Source organism: Ranitomeya variabilis, chromosome 4 (assembly GCF_051348905.1).
Source record: "Ranitomeya variabilis isolate aRanVar5 chromosome 4, aRanVar5.hap1, whole genome shotgun sequence".
In the NCBI taxonomy this organism is placed as follows: domain Eukaryota; kingdom Metazoa; phylum Chordata; class Amphibia; order Anura; family Dendrobatidae; genus Ranitomeya; species Ranitomeya variabilis.
The window spans coordinates 394,155,756-394,173,516 of record NC_135235.1 but is presented as its reverse complement, the minus strand read 5'-3'; the positions used below and the strand labels follow the sequence as shown (position 1 = coordinate 394,173,516).

At 42.2% G+C, this 17,761-nt stretch overlaps 1 protein-coding gene across 3 annotated transcripts in view; it reads left to right on the top strand.

Moving 5' to 3' along the window:
• The window catches only part of LOC143764875 (uncharacterized), a 45,979-nt gene extending 29,947 nt beyond the window's left edge, over positions 1-16,032 (top strand). For all 3 annotated transcript variants that reach the window (XM_077250934.1, XM_077250935.1, XM_077250936.1), the window contains 6 exons: positions 8,631-8,804; positions 8,883-9,006; positions 9,186-9,325; positions 11,920-12,087; positions 13,323-13,443; positions 14,188-16,032. In XM_077250934.1, coding sequence (XP_077107049.1) covers positions 8,631-8,804; positions 8,883-9,006; positions 9,186-9,325; positions 11,920-12,087; positions 13,323-13,443; positions 14,188-15,278 — 1,818 coding nt within the window. In that variant the 3' untranslated portion in view covers positions 15,279-16,032. The remainder of the gene's footprint in view (positions 1-8,630; positions 8,805-8,882; positions 9,007-9,185; positions 9,326-11,919; positions 12,088-13,322; positions 13,444-14,187) is intronic.
• Positions 16,033-17,761: the final 1,729 nt, after the last annotated feature.

Here is a 17,761-nt window from a genome sequence, read left to right as displayed (position 1 = left end):
AGACCTCTGGTTGTGATGGCAACGCACTGATGACCTCCGATCACGTGACAGGGGGCGTCGCTGCACGTATTTCTGGACCGTCGTCCGGTAGTGCATTTAAATGCCCGCTGTCAGTTTGATAGCGGCATTTAACTACTTCATAGGCTCGGGTGGATCGCGATTCTGCTCACGCCTACAGCTGACATGTCGCGGCTTTGAGGTGGGCTCACCGCCAGAGCCCACCTCAAAGAGGGGGATACTGCCAGCTGACGTATTATTCTGTCAGCTGGCAGTAAGGGGTTAAGAAACAAGTTTATAGTCTACATTAGGATGTCCAAAACACTACATACATGTGCATCGATGTCAGTAGCAAAAGCAGTTGTTCAAAAGTGTTTTGCAAACGACTTTAGTTTATAATCCGTGTCAGTTGCTTCTCAAATAAGATTCCAGCAATAGCCAGCCAGCATTGACGTACTCCACTCTCCCTGGTACCTTTTCTCCATCAGCGCAATGTCTTGGTGAAATCTTTCACCGTGTTCATCGCTAACGGCACCAAGATTGGCTGAAAAAAAAAAAAAAAAAGTCCAAGTGAGAATGTAGAAAATGCATATTTAGTGATGTATTGCATTTCTTCAAATATGGAAAATTCTGAATATACTGTTTTAGAAAAAGCTTTTAGAATTATAACAGATTATTATAATGTTTTGTATCATTTGTCAAAAACCTTACGTGATAGGAAAAATCTGAAGTCATTTCTGAAATCAGCATGAAAAAAATCTATCAGGAACACTCAAAATTGTCCAAGGGACAAAACCTTTGTAACAGTGTAATGACTGAAAGTCTTTGCAAAAGATTTGCCTAAGGCTATGTGCACACGTTCAGGATTTCTTGCAGAAAATTCCTGAGAAAAACCTGAAATTTTCTGCAAGAAATCTGCATGCGTTTTTGCCGCGTTTTTGGTGCATTTTTTTCCGGACATTTCCCAATGCATTTTATAGTGGGAAATCCGCAAAAAAACGCAAAATTAATGAACATGCTGCGTTTTTTACCGCGATGCTTTTTTTTTTTTTTTTCAGGGAAAAAAAACGCATCATGTGCACAAAAATTGCGGAATTCATTCTAAATGATGGGATGCATATTGTATGCTATTTTTTTGCGGTTTTATAGCGTTTTTATCGTGAGAAAAAGTGAAAAAAAACTGTGAAAAATCAGTAACGCATGCACACAGCCGTGAGGCCCCGTCACACATAGCGAGATCGCTAGCGAGATCGCTGCTGAGTCACAAGTTTTGTGACGCAACAGCGACCTCAGTAGCGATCTCGCTATGTGTGACACGTACCAGCGACCAGGCCCCTGCTGCGAGATCGCTGGTCATGTCTGAATGGCCTGGACCTTTTTTTGGTCGTTGAGGTCCCGCTGACATCGCTGAATCGGTGTGTGTGACACCGATCCAGCGATTTCTTCACTGGTAACCAGGGTAAACATCGGGTTACTAAGCGCAGGGCCGCGCTTAGTAACCTGATGTTTACCCTGGTTACCAGCGTAAATGTAAAAAAAAAAAAACAATACATACTCGCCATCTGATGTCCGTCAGGTCCCTTGCCGTCTGCTTCCTGCTCTGACTGAGTGCCGCCGTACAGTGAGAGCAGAGCGCAGCGGTGACGTCACTGCTGCGCTCTGCTCTCACTGTACGGCCGGATCTCAGTCAGAGCAGGAAGCAGACGGCAAGGGACCTGGCGGACATCAGATGGTGAGTATGTAGTGTTTGTTTGTTTTTTACATTTACGCTGGTAACCACGGTAAACATCGGGTTACTAAGCGCGGCCCTGCGCTTAGTAACCCGATGTTTACCCTGGTTACCTGGGTGCTGCAGGGGGACTTCGGCATCGTTGAAGACGGTTTCAACGATGCCGAAGTCGTTCCCCTGATCGTTGGTCGCTGGAGAGAGCTGTCTGTGTGACAGCTCCCCAGCGACCACACAGCAACAAAACAGCGACGCTGCAGCGATCAGCATCGTTGTCTGTATCGCTGCAGCGTCGCTGTGTGTGACGGGGCCTTAACAGCACAACTGTCCAGCAGTATTGTTTACCTTCATGTGTGAAGGCAAAAAGATACTGACAGTCAGGAAGTAGAGCAACAGAGAAAAAATGAATTTCCAGATCAATTACTGTAAAACATTTGGAAGTCACTGGGACTTGTGACAGTAAGGTGTGTGGGTTTGGAACAACTGAGGTCACACTCTTTGTAACAGCATTAACATCCCTCAAATTGTGAATATTCTGTAAGTGTCTGGGGAACCTAGAGGCCTTTTTTCTCAATTGGATACAGGGGAGTGTTAAGGTACCTTCACACGAAACTACTTTACAACGAGAACGACAACGATCCGTGACGTTGCAGCGTCCTGGATAGTGATATCGTTGTGTTTGACACGCAGCAGCGATCTGGATCCTGCTGTGATATCGCTGGTCGTTGAATAAAGTTCAGAACTTTATTTGGTCGTCAGACCGGCGTGTATCGTCAGGTTTGACACCAAAAGCAACGATACCAGCGATGTTTTACGCTGGTAACCAGGGTAAATATCGGGTTACTAAGCGCAGGGCCGCGCTTAGTAACCCGATGTTTACCCTGGTTACCAGCGTAAAAGTAAAAAAAACAAACAGTACATACTCACCTGCGCGTCCCCTGCCGTCCGCTTCCTGCTCTGACTGAGCGCCGGCCCTAAAGTGAAAGTAAAAGCACAGCGGTGACGTCACCGCTCTGCTGTTAGGGCCGGCGCTCACACAGTACAGGAAGCGGACGCCGGGGGACGCGCAGGTGAGCATGTAATGTTTGTTATTTTTACTTTTACGCTGGTAACCAGGGTAAACATCGGGTTACTAAGCGCGGCCCTGCGCTTAGCAACCCGATGTTTACCCTGGTTACCCGGGGACCTCGGCATCGTTGGTCGCTGGAGAGCGGTCTGTGTGACAGCTCTCCAGCGACCAAACAGCGACGCTGCAGCGATCGGCATCGTTGTCGCTATCGCTGCAGCGTCGCTTCGTGTGAAGGTACCTTTAGGCTATGTTCACGTGTATGCGTTTTTGGTTCATTTGTTTATGCAAATTTTAGCTGCGTTACAGTACCCGCTATCTCAGCATTTTGTGCAAAACCTTGGGTTTCATAGTATAGAGCATGTCACTTCTTTTAGTTTTTCACCCATAGAGATTAATGGGTGGTGAAAAAATGCTGCAAAAAACACGTATCAGGTTTTGCTGTGTTTTTTTTTTTTTTTTTGTGCCAAAACCTGATGAAGTAGAATCTTTTTTTCTTTTTTTTTTTTTTTTCCACTAAATTTTATCAGTAATGCACAAGAGACAAATGTAGCATGACATAAACTGAGCAAAAAATGCACCAAAACTTGCTTTTTTGACACCTCTTATTTACTGGCAAGAGAGTAGGTTTTATTGCAGGGGAAATAAAAAGCAAAAACGCCACCTGTGAACATAGCCTTACGGAGGAGTTCTTTTGTACTAGAGTCTCTGCTTGAAAATATTCCCTTACATCCCTGGTCAGTGCTATTGATTTGAATGGGCTTAACAAATGTTGGCCGATTTTGGAAATGGATAGGGATATTGGTTTTGTTCCTGAGTGGGTACCTTCAAATCGCATACAGAAGGGAACGTTCGCTGCAGGATCGTTTGGTGCACAGCCACTTTTCTCCCCCAAAAACAGAAATGTGGTTAAAATCTCCCATAAATGGGTGTAAACCCTGTGGGGGAAGTGCATGGTCTGCCCCTCTATTTACAGTGGAAAAACATTTTGCGGGACTAACTTGGGTAGTGAGTTCACTAAAAGGGAATTCATTAATTGCCGCACACGTGGTGTGGTTTGAAAAAGAACTTGCCCCTATGGATTAGAATACATGGGAAGACGAAACGGGAACTCAGACGAAGGATTGGGAAGCACTTGGGTGATATAGAACATTATTATTATTATTTATTATTATAGCGCCATTTATTCCATGGCGCTTTACATGTGAACATCACAGCGACCCCAATCTCCAGACATGAAAATGAAGTTCATGCAGGTGATAAAGCAGCAGTGAAGTTCATGGGTATTGAAAAGGTGACTAAACCCCTCAGAGTTGGAAACTTGGATCGACTGATCCTATAAGGCCATGTTCACACGTTCAGTATTTGGTCAGTATTTTACCTCAGTATTTGTAAGCCCAAGCCAGGAGTGGAGCAATCAGAGTAAAAGTATAATAGAAACATGTCACCACTTCTGTATTTATCACCCACTCCTGGTTTTGGCTTACAAATACTGAGGTAAAACACTGACCAAATACTGATTGTGTGAACGTGGCCTAAAAGGAGGCGAGGTGGATTTTTCACCTCAACAGTGTCTCCACATGGCTTCTATGAAAAATTTAAAATTTGGTTGTTTTATATAATGATATTATGATGCTGCCTTTTGGTCAACCCCTTCATATCTCCCCCTGGTAACCCACTTTTGATAATCCTAAAGCAAACTGAGGAGTTAAGGATAACTAGAATGTCTGTGTTAATTGCTATGACTTTTACTCTATTTGAAAGGAACCATACTGCCATATATACCTTTTATGTTCTTATATAATTCCCTGTTTGCAGGTGCCATCTATTATTTTAATCTGAATCCTGAAGGGATTTTGGAATCCGTTTTTGATTGCTGCTTCCTTTTTGGAGCATTTCCACTAATCTTCTGTGTGATATGTGGGCATCTATGTCTTAAAGAATAGATTCACTATATACGCTGGCTACGCCGAGGGGTGCTTTGTAGAGTGCGTGTGTTTAGGACCTGATAAATAAATATAGGCGTCCATAGTCCAGGTTTGTTTCCACGCGGTGAATGTGGGAGTCGTTCATAGGGTATCGGGGGTCTGGGACACGGCTGGCTCTCCGGAACCTCGGATATGACACGCAGCATAGTGCCCAGAATCATGAGGGGCGTACCTCACTGGATGCCAATGATTGGTGGAATGTTCTCTTGCGTTTACTTTTTGGCATGCTTTCCAGGAAACTGGAATCCGCCAATCTGACGAGCATGACATGCATAATTGAAATGGATGGGCAAGTGCTCAGGTGCTATAATTGATAGGTAGAGGCCCATTAGTCTGGTGCCACTGCCTGTTACAGCTCTTCTGAATGGTGTTATGCACTAATTTTCCCGATGATATTGTGTCATATTCCCTGATGAATCACTTCAACAAACGTGTTGGGAAACATGCAGGGACAGTCCAGGGCCGACTAACAAAAAGGGTCAGCTGTGGACTGCCCTTGTAAGGGTAGGCGTCTGGGGTACAAAAAAGTTACAAAATCAGCAAGGGATCAAATAATTTCCTTCACTGTATAAAGTATATTACATGGCAACAGTGAATATTATTCCCATTAAACGCTTGCATGTGCTGTGTAATGAGGATTTATTGCTGATTGTGGTATATGGGCCCTGGGTTATCCGCTGAGAAAATCCCAAACAGGGATTTGAGCACTTTAATGTTATGTGTGTTTAGTTCTTATTTATGATAAATCAAAGGGTGAACAACCCTTAGCGTACGCCCTTAGTGTTTATAAATTTCAAGCCGACATATTACCCATAGGATAAGTAGACCCTATATAAGTTAAAAACTATTATTGATAATTGTGTAAAATTGGTCTTTACTAAAACTGCTATAGTGTACCTGTATTATATCAGTGACCAAAGAGGTTTCCCAGCATTGGAATAACCAGCTTCAGATAGCTAACCTCTTTTGCTATGCAAGCATCTCCTTTGCTATATCATGGCTGCAGCCATGAATTTCTGTAGCTACTCCTATAGGTATATCTGATTCATTTCAATCCTAAAGAAGTAATAACACATATATAGCTCCCCCAACCAGTGTCGCCTATACAGTCTTCATCGGGAGCTAAAGCTAGTTCTTATTTATTGGGCTGATCACCTATAATGAATGTTATTAAAATGGCTGTTTTATGTTCGCGACATATGCGCGACCCTTGTACTCAGTTACTCACCACTTACGTCATTCAGAGGTTCTCCTGAACATGCATTGAAAACATTAACATCCTGCCTACAGTACCTAGAGATTAGTACATACTTATGGGGATTGTAGTGCTCAAAGACACTCCTGGAACGCCTGAAGCCGCTTACCAAAACATAAGCACAGCTCTACACAATGTACTGCCAATTTGAGATGGCCACGGTAGTGGCTCGTACAGAGATTACCCCAACTCTGCACTACGCAACCAGTTAGTAGACAGACAGATAATATTGATTATCTTATTACTCTATTATTCAACTCTATTATTCAACTCGATTACAGACATAAAATAACAAAACTTACTGGTGATGTCCGTTCTTGAACCGTTTTACAACCTTAGGCTAGAGGCACACACAACGTATAAAAATAGTCCGTTTTTTACAGACCAAATGCGCAGAAATGTTCCCTGAACAGTGATCCGTATGTCATCCGTAGGCAAGGTGTGGCTGCGTATTTTGCGCATGTAAACCTCCGTAAGGTATCCGTACAGCTAGATTTTCTCGCCGGCTTGCAAAATGGACATAGTATGATAGTATGGATCCATGGGCTCAAATATTGGTAGAAAAAAAAAAAAAAAAAAAAATATATATATATATATATATATATATATATATATATATATATATATATATATATATATATATTTTACTACAGAGCTAGATGTTAGAAGTGTCTGTGTGCAAAATTTGGGAGCTCTAGGTGTTAAAATAAAGGGTTAAATCACGGAAAAAAACTGGCGTGGGCTCCCGCGCAATTTTCTCTGCCAGAGTGGGAAAGCCAGTGACTGAGGGCAGATATTAATAGCCTAGAGAGGGACCATGGTTATTGGCCCCCCGCCCGGCTAAAAACATCTGCCCCCAGCCACCCCAAAAAAGGCACATTTGTAAGATGCGCCTATTCTGGCACTTGGCCACTCTTCCCACTCCCGAATAGCGGGGGGATATGGGGTAATAAGGGGTTAATATCACCTTGCTAATATAAGGTGACATTAAGCCTGGTTAATAATAGAGAGTTGTCAATAAGACACCTATCCATTATTAATCCAATAGTAATAAAGGTTAAAAAAACACACACATTATGAATAAAGTATTTTAATGAAATAAATACACATGGGGTTTTAACATCTTTATTGTACTCTCAATCCAACTGACGACCCTTGTCATCTGAAGGAAAAAAAAAAGGGAAAATAAAAAAGCAACAATTTCCCATACCTGTCCGCCGTATTGTCATGTCCCACGATGTAAATCCATCTGAAGGGGTTAAATAATTTTACAACCAGGAGCCTGCTAATGCAGCTGCCCCTACCTGTAAAAACTGGGGAATGAATGGAATGCAGGGGGAACGTAGCTTCGTAGACATGCAGTGATTCGGCCCCTGGTGGCATAAACTCATATGAACTCTAGCGTGGGAATATTTCTGAATATATACCTGTTCTATGTGTAGACATTTATTTGATCTATTCTAACCTGTCAGTGTGATTTTACTGTACACCGCACTGAATTACCAGCTTTTCTATAGAACACCGGTGCATATTTCTCGCAAGTCACAAGTATAGTCCGTGTGTAATCCGTATTTTTCTCACCCCATAGACTTTCATTGGTGGGTTTTTTGCACAATACGCTGACAAACGCAGCATGCTGTGTTTTTCTCATCCCGTAAAATACGGCTGAGAAATATACGGCAGATAGGAGCTGCCCCTTAGAGAATCATTGGTCGGTGTGCAATGCGTTGTTTTTGGCCTCTCATACTTCTGTATTCCTCTCTAGTGTGACCCCGACCTTACTCAGAGAGAATCTGAGAGATTGGAAAAAGCAAGGTGTAAGAATAAAAGCTTCTTCCCTTGCTGCATTTGAATGTTTCAGTATCTCAGGAAACTCTCACATACAGCTTCCAAATAGGCTGCTTACCACGGCCTCACATTAGGGTGCCAAAACTGTTGCAGCTGCTTTTGTTCCGACTTAAAAGTCAGATTACGGTTACCCCTGTGAGGTCCAAATTGACAGCTAGGCCCTCCAAATAACCAGCGCTCAGACACACTTGTTTTAAGCAAAACAGTTCTGTTTATTTCCCTGCCCCCTTCTGTAGACATGTCAACACCTATTTATCATGCCTTTCGCAGTATACTACCCATAACAAAGTTTTCCCAGAACCTGAGAACATTGCATGTGAGATAAGAAAATATTATACCAAGTCCGAAACCTTGAATATGAGACTGTAAGACTGGTTACTACTAAACATAATGTAGAACAGAGAGGAAAAAACATTAACCCTTCTATATCAACCATTTGTCACACTGCAGAATCATTGTACTTTTGAGCTAAAAGCATTGGTCACCAACCAGGATACATAGGCCACATTGCAATCCAGTCCTCCATTCCATGCAGTTGGAGAATTTGCCTACTGAAGCTCCAGCGACAACTGTCCATGTGATAATAAATCTGTCAAAAGTTCTGCTTATTTCTGTTTTATTTGCTGCAGTTCGAAGTGAAAAATAAAAAGTAATACTCTGATACCATAAACAGTTGAACTGTGCACATCTTATTTCATTTGTGTTTTTTTGTTTTTTCTAAAATTTCTATTTTCTTTGTTTCCGTATTAGGGCTATGTTCTCCTGAAGACTTTTGGGGACTCATTAAGAAGCACTAGCTGGTTCACAGTGCAAACTGGAGTGAAAAGTGCTGATAAACCCACTGCATCATTGATACGAGAAACGAAGAATGATGAGAAGATCCTAGGTCTCACAAGAAAGATCATTGAGCTTCTAACCGGGGAGGTGAGTGCTGGTGGCACATAAATGATTGGCAACTTTTAGAAGTGAATAGATAATGACTTGTATCATTGTGTGTGTCAGGTTCCTATAAGATATGAAGACACCACAGTCTTTTTCACCAGGGAGGAGTGGAATTATGTAGAAGAACACAAGATCCTCTACAAAGACATCCTGATAGAGAATAACATTGTTCCTAAATCTATAGGTGAGAACCTTATTTTGGGGTTAGCAAAAAGCATAGCCAATAAGCTGCTTATACAAGCCACTTCTGTGTATCTTCAGATGTAAATGGCTTTACGATGTAGTATACCCTTGGCTACTTAGGAGAAATGTGGAGACCTTTCTTCAGCAATAGATGCTGATATTTTCTTTTCTTGCTTTAAGGTGATAATATTGATAAAATATTACATAGCACATCACTGGAGAAAGTACGTGACTCAAAGACGTCTGATCGTGGCAAAAATCATGTGGCTGAGAAGATATTGCATCTCATTAAAGAACTCATAGACCTACTGACTAAAGAGGTGAGGAATGTGGAAGATTTTCACCTCCTGTTCAATCAATAAAGACCGAATAATAATTTTTGTTTATTTCAGCCTTCTTCCAATATTTAGTGCTTAAAGGGGTTGTCTACTTTCACACTTCCAGGAAAGTTTGCCCCAAACTGTAAAATAACCAAAACGACAAACCCAGCATGTGCACATTCTTCCAAGGTCCACTGCCGGCTCCCCACTGGTGCTTTGGTCATAGCAACACCACACATCGCTGCTCTAGACAGTCACTGAGCTCAGAAACCCGTTTTGAAACTGAAGGGCCAACTAATTTTTCATTATCACATTTCAGGATGCTGAGAAATATTTTTCCTGGCAGCATTTTGGGGGTACATAGAACTTTTTGGTGATTCTTAGCTTTTTTTTTTTTCACATGATCTGTATTTAAAGAAAACCTATTTACTGGCAGATATTGGGTTAACCTGCAGGTTAATACTGACTGAAGGGACTGCCATGAGGAAATTAACTTTATCCCCCCCCTGCATCCTATGACTTTCAGTCATTGGTGGCATTGGCGTGGTTTCAGTCACCGCTCTGTGCATAGAGCTGCAGCTGTTACCATGCCCCTGGCACTGAATGAGAGCTGGCCTGTATTGCATTAATGCTGAGCCAGCTGTCAGTCGGTGCCAGAGCATGGTTACAGCCGCCACTCCATATGCACTCATGGTTGACTAAAGCACTGCTGACCCACCCCTATGACCACACTGCCAGGAGGAAATTAAAGGGAACCTGTCACCCCGTTTTTTGAAGATGAGCTACAAATAGCGTTAAATAGGGGCAGAGCTGGGCGTTACATTAGTGTCTTTTGTGTGCCTTTATTACCCACCTATGCTGCTGAAATACCTTTGTAAAGTCGCCGTTTTCTGCTGTCACTCACGCTGGTCTGGTCCTATGGGCGTGGTGACAGCGCTGTTTCTCCCCCAGATCAGGCTCATCATTCCGTTAGTGGTGTAGTGGTGTGCGCATGTCCAACAGAGAATATCCACTGCCCAGGTGATGAAAAACAGCGCGATCTGCGCTATTCAGCCGTTTACCGGTGGGCCCGGCCATCTTTCTGTGGCCGCGCGTGCGCAGATGGAGCGCTCTGCTGCCCGGGGCTTCAGGAAAATGGCCGCCGCGATCTCCATCTGCACACGCGTTGAATCCCGCGGCCATTTTCCTGAAGCCCCGGGCAGCAGAGCGCTCCATCTGCGCACGCGTCAGAAGAAAGATGGCCGCGCCCACCGGTAAACGGCTGAATAGCGCAGATCGCGCTGTTTTTCATCTCCTGGGCAGTGGATATTCTCTGTTGGACATGCGCACACCACTACGCCACCAACGTAATGATGAGCAGGTTTCTGGGGGAGAAACAGCGCTGTCACCACGCCCATAGGACCAGACCAGCGTGAGTGACAGCAGAAAACGGCGACTTTACAAAGGTATTTCGGCAGCATAGGTGGGTAATAAAGGCACACAAAGACACTAATGTAACGCCCAGATCTGCCCCTATTTAACGCTATTTTTAGCTCATCTTCAAAAAACGGGGTGACAGGTTCCCTTTAATGTTATTTTACCAGGCAGCATCTGGCTCTCAGTGCCACCATTACACGATGTCAGTACACTATTGACCTGCAGATTAAATCCATATCCTTTGTTTTTTAACATGGCAGGTTCGCTTTTAACTCTTTCCTTGTTGGAGGGATGGGAAAAAAAACAATTACTCTATTTTTTTTTTTTTTTTGTGCCGTGTATGGATTGGTAAAAAAATAACACGTTATCTTTATTCCACGGATCAGTAAGAATATGGTGATATTAAATAAGCATAGATTTTTATTTTTAGATTTTGGTACTTTTTGCACAGTAAAAACATGTTTTATGAAATGAGCCCTAACTTTTATATTTCCATCCGTGTTACTTGTTTGTTTTTTTGCAGAACAGGTTGAATATGTTATTGGTATTGTTTTGGTGTAAAAATAATTTACTGATTTTTATTATTCTATAATTTGTGTTTTAGGTTTGTTTGTTTTTTCTTTTTTTTTTCTACTATGGATCACACCGATGGTAATGCAGGACATAGGATGTCATATAAAAATAATAGTGTATCTCTGTAGCATCAGAAGACCAAGTCCAACAAGTATTCCTGTAAAACAATTGTAAAAAAAATACAAAGACCTGCACGGGTGGTGTTAATTTTTCATACCTATCAATTTCTCATTTTTACATAGAGGAAATAAGAAAAGGGTTTTCTCCTGCAGTAGACACAGTACAATATTATGAGATTTGACTCCTACGAGGTCCCATGATCAGAGAACTTTTCTTGGTCTCCGATCAGTGGCTGATGCTCACGGCTGCTATGGAGAGCTGAGGCATAGGGATTTCCTGCACACATTATGGGGTTAAAGTAAATCTTATTCCATGTTTCTCTTGCATTTGTCAATTGTAGTACCACTAGTGCGAGCAGCAAACACCACAGACATGTATGCCTGTTATAAAATGGATTCAACAAAGATTTTTTATTTCTATTGCTTTATTACCAACCAATTGTACATAATTTTGCTTATAAATAAGTATCTTATTACATTGTACAGAAATATATAGTTATATGGACTCATGGCAATGTCACCACACCCGATGTTACAGACGATGTGTCAGGACTGATCACGGAATCCTCATGTCCATCACTGATACATGAGAAAAAGAATGATGGAGAAATCTTATACCTCACCAACAAGATCATTGAGCTGCTGACTGAAGAGGTGAGCGCTGGTGGGAATACTGGGATATTATATAGTAACACAAGAGACAGAAGTGTAGTTAGGGGTTCAGCTCAGGGGGGCGCAAAATATGAGTCGGTATACCCAGGTAACCATGTGTACAACTACGGTGGTGCTGCCTGCTCATGGGTATAGGGGAACCTTAGCAGATTGCAAAGATTAACACTGATATTGCCATCATATAGTGACATATAGTGCTAGATACCAGTGCTGCAGAACACATAAGGGATTACAGTACAGTTATTCATTGCTTACAAGTGATGCTCTTTCCAGGCTGACATCACGACTTCTCCAGCAACGATTCGTCTTCTACTACATTGCATTTCCACTGTCTGCGTAGATTACTTACATTTCCATCATAGTTCCCATCTATTCCCAATCTGCACAATCTCCTCATTCTGCTGTCACCTCAATGCTGAGCTGCTGCTCCCATTATTCATCATCATCTTAGTGCCCCACTTAATAATGCCCACCACTGTGCCTCTTACGAAGGAAAATGCCTCCTTTGTGCCCTTTACTTGGTAAATTGCGCCTTACAAAATATTAATGCCCAATGCAAATGCCTTAGAAAACCGTGCCCACATTTTACTCCTAGAAAGTAATAATGCCTCCTGTGTGCCCATTTCACAATCACAATACCTTGAGTGCCCCTATTACAATTATGTGTCTTAAGTGCCCACTTAACATTTAATAATGTCCCGAGTGTTCTAATATATAGATCCCCCTCTACACAGCATGATGCCCCCACAGCTCCCAAATACACAGCATGTTGAGCCGACAACACACAGTAGTCCCCCTACACTGTATGGATGGCCCCCAGTAGTCACCCCATGAGCACTATTAAAACAAAATAAAAAAAAAATATCTTATACTCCTAACCATGAATCCTGAGGAGTCTGCTGGCAGACAGGACAAAGGCGTGGACAGACCACGGTGATGTAATCGCACGGTCATGTCATCATGCTGCTCCGCCTCGTTTGTGCATCTCCCTGATATTCTGTAGAACGCAGGCTTAAATTGACCTGCGGTCTAAAGTACATGGAGCAGTAGTGCATGAAGATCATGTCTGCGCATGCCGATACAGTTTAGAGTGGCGGTACCCCTAGGTGTGCCCCTCTGAGCCTGGAGAGCAATGGAACCATCTGCCCCCCCCCCGGTGGCTACACTACTGACAAGGGACGATGTGTCTTGATGATGACTGTGTCATTGTTTGTCAGGCTTTGACTAGATATGAAGACATAGCTGTGCATTTCTCTGTGGATGAATGGGAGTATATAGAAGAACACAAGGATCTGTACAAAGACCTCATGATGGATACTGAAATACTTCAGTCTTATGGTAAGTAAACGCTGTAGTACCTTAATGCATGATATCAATTTATAAATATGGATTTAGTCATCAAGTACTTGAACAAGGGTGAATAACCTTCATGATGGTGTTTAGACAAAGTTCCCTTTATTTTCTGGAAGTGAAGGTACCAATAAGTATGATTACAAAGCAATGGTGAAGAGCATCTGTTTTATCTGCAAGTCCAGGCTTGTCAATAACTTGATGAGTGCCTGGAAAATTATCAATTTCAGCATGCATGCCACTGATCATCTACATATTCTAAGGTCCTGCATGAAGTAAGAATTAGAGATGAGCAGATCGATTCGCAAGGGACTCCAGATCTTTGGTACCTGGTGGCTGGAAGGGAAGCACGCAAATCTCTTACCTTCCAGAGTCTAAGAGTTTAGCTTCCCCACCAGCTTTTGACCGGTTTATTGGTTTTCACAAATACAATTATATTGTTGGTATCAGCAAAACACATGGTGTCTTTTGTGGGGTTTTGATGTCTTAAAAGGCTGAGCAGATGAGTATTTTGGATGCCATTTGAAAGAATTTGTTTTTAGACTGCTTGCCTACAAAAAAGTAACATCAGATACTATTATAGATACAAACTGCAAAAAATTTACCCTATAAATACTGTAGATTATGGAATGCTAATGTTTAGGAAAGGATGGTGCTATTTCTAACTTTATATAATCTGGTGAATTGGTGTCTTTTTTTACTTACTCTTACCTGTTGTTTTCTTACCCACAGATAAACCATCTTCTGTAGAGTCCACTGAAAAAAGCCCACTTGAATTTCACAAACATGGCAAAGATTCCTCGGAGAGCTCCTGTGTCCTGACAGGCCCTCCACCACAACATACGGTCAAGTCCACTAAATGTTTTCAGAAACCATCAAATATTGAAAAACACAAAAAGAAGCATACAGAGCAGACCCCAGTACTGTGCAGTGAATGTGGAAAAGAATTCAAGAGAACGGATGTTGGACAGATTGAGACAGATACTGATTCTATTGGGAGCAAACAGTTCTGTGAAAAATGTCTATTAGACCAGAGAAATGTGGGCAGAAAAAAGAGGCCATTTCCTTGTACCGAGTGTGGTTGTAGTTTTTCTATAAAGGGAAGTCTTGACGCTCATCTCAAAATGCATACTTTCCCAAAAGACTTCCCATGTTCAGAATGTGATAAAGTTTTTCCTTCCAAGACCAGACAAGAGAGTCATATGAAAGTCCACACAGGAGAGAAACCTCACCAATGTTCAGAATGCGGCAAATGCTTTTGTAATAGTGGAAACCTTCAGGCCCATTACAGAGTTCACACTGGTGAAAGACCCTTCCCATGCACGGAGTGTGACAGGACTTTTAGGTATAAATCACACCTTGTTGCTCATCAAAGATTTCATACAGGACAAACACTGCTATGTCCTGAGTGTGGAAAATCCTTTGTGTACCAGTCACATTTTGAGAAACATCTCCGAATTCACACAGGGGAGAAACCGTATGGGTGTCCAGAATGTGGAAAATGTTTTAAACGACGTTTCCAACTCCGAGAGCATGTGATGATTCACACAGGAGAGTCATTCAAGTGTGAAGAATGTAACAAGCCTTATCGCTTTCTCTATAATCTTTTGCGACATCAACAATCTCATGCTGGTGAGAAGCCATTTAGTTGTGCTGAATGTGGAAAAGGTTTTTTACACAGTGCAAGCCTAACTGAACATAAGATGATCCACACAGGAGAGAAGCCGTATTCCTGTCCAGAATGTGGAAAACTGTTTATCTCCTCGAAATACATGCTCAGGCATCAAAAGACGCACGTTAAAAAAAAAATCAACCGAACATAAATAGTGGGCAATGTTACAATCATGACCATGTCCACTGTTCATTTGCACTAGATTTTATAACCCATGTGGTTTGATATACTGTGAAAATTCTCAACAACTAATATCACTTTATTGTGTATGGAGTGGTCTTGAATGTATAACTATTAGCAATGAGCGAGTATACTCTTTGCTTGGGTTTTCCAGAGCACGCTAGGGTGATTTCCGAGTATTTGTGACTGCTCGGAGATTTAGTTTTCATTGCCGCAGCTGAATGATACACAGCTTCTAGGCAGCTTGAACACATGTGGGGATTCCCTAGCAACCAGGCAACCCCCACATGTACTCAGGCTGGCTAGCAGCTGTAAATCATGCAGCTGAATCAACAAAAATTAATCTCCGAGCACTTACAAATACTCGGAAACCACCCGAGCAACGAGCATACTCGCTCATCACTAACAACTATGTATATAGATCCTTCAGAGACCTCATAGAAAAATGTAGATTATTCCCATGGTGCGCATGGCTACTTTCCTATTACAGGCAGCTGAATGAGAAAGCTTTGGGTGACCTCCTAGTATAATAGAATTTTTTTACATTATAAGATAGTATAGGATCAAAAGAGAGGGATATGCTGTCATCGATGTGAATTTTAGACACTGGGACTGGCGAGAATGAGGTCGTGTGTTGAGCTTAATGTTGGTTAATCTCAATATTTTTAAAGAACCCTTTTGTCGAAATAACTCTAATGCTCACCTCTAATAAATTGTTTATTGGCTATCTTCTAAGTGGTGTACAGCACCAACGAAGAAAGATTCCTTTTTACTATCAATTAACTGTGTTTAAATATAAATATATGATATTATAGCACACTGTGATTAGTGAATACATAAATCCCACTATTGCTAGATACAGATACAGCCGAGGGTGGGATCACACACCTTCCCCCTTCCATCCAATACACAATATGAAAAAGGTCCAGCATGTTTCTAGTATTAGGGCTCATACTCATTTGTGAAAAAAAAAAAATGGATTAGTGCAATCTGATAAATTGGATTGCACTCTTGTCTAATGTTCCACGACTCCCTGCTCAGCTGCAATTTTTTTTTCTCAGCTCAGATTGAACTGAGAAAAAAATAGCAGCATGCTGTTATTGTCCTCCTACCTGAAACGACTCTCCAATGCAAGTTAGTGGGTGCGAGAAACTCGCACAGCATGTGGATAATGCATGTGCCATCTGATTTTTTTTTTTTTTACTCTCCCATCTCCTAGAAAACCCAACATTTCATCAGCTGAGTACAGTAAATTCACTGTGTGACCCATAAGAATAAAATGCGTGTGTAGTTTATTAGCTAAATATATGAACATTAAATAACTTAAAGAAAAAAAAATTAGGGCGTGTGGTCCCCCGATATTTTAATAGCCAGCAGAGGGAAAGCTGACAGCTGGGGCAGATATTTATAGCCTGGGAAGAGGATAATGAACATGAAGCTTCCCAGGCTATTGATATCAGCTCACAGCTTTATACCTAGCCTTTAGCCATTATTAAAATGGGTGACATGGGGGGCCCCCTATAATTAATAACCAGCAAAGGCTAAGCAGACAACTGCAGGCTGATATTAGTAGGCTAGGAAGGTGCCATGGATATTGGCCCCCTCCCAGACTTTAAAAATTTCAGCTCTCAGCTGACCCAGAAATGGTGCGTCCATAAGATGTGCCAATTCTGGCACTTGGCTTCTGCTCCTCCCACTTGCCCTGGTGCAGTGGCAAGTGAATTAAAAGTATTGGGGTTGATGTCAGCTTTGTATTGGCAGCTGACGTCAAGCTCGGGTTAGTAATGGAGAGGCGTCTATAAGACTTCCGCGTTTCTAACCGCATAGTCAAATTGTAATAAAAACACAGCCTAAATAAATTCCTTTATTTGAACTAAACACTCCCTCCCCCATCTCTTACCCATTTAATTGTAAAAATAAATAAGCAAACTTCTACTCACCTGTCCGACAAGAAGATAATCCACTGATGCCTATGTCCCCTGTAAAAGACGAAAAAATAATACACCACAATATTCCTCAACTGCACAATGAGCAGATAATCCATTTGTCCCTTGACGATTCTAGCTGTGCTACATCTAGCTAAGTAAAAAGAAGAAATCGGCTACAAAAAGCCGTAGCCAGCTCACCAACCAGACCATCAGACACGGAGCACGAGAGTTCGTCCTGACCGGAACGCCAAGCAGCAGCAATGTGGAAAAAATGTGGGTACTCCTGCTGCAGTAAAATGGTGAATTATTTTACTGGAGCTGGAGTACCCACATTTTTCCACATTGCTGCTACATCTAGCTGCCATGCTGAACGTTGGCATGATGCGAGCATTCAGTCTGGCATCCAGCAGAGACACTGAGCTGCGCGTGAGAGTGCAGCATCAGCATCTCGTGACGTGAATAAGGTGAAGGGGGGGGGGGGGGGGGAGTTCACCTCACTGTTGTCACCACTAGGGCGTGAGAACTT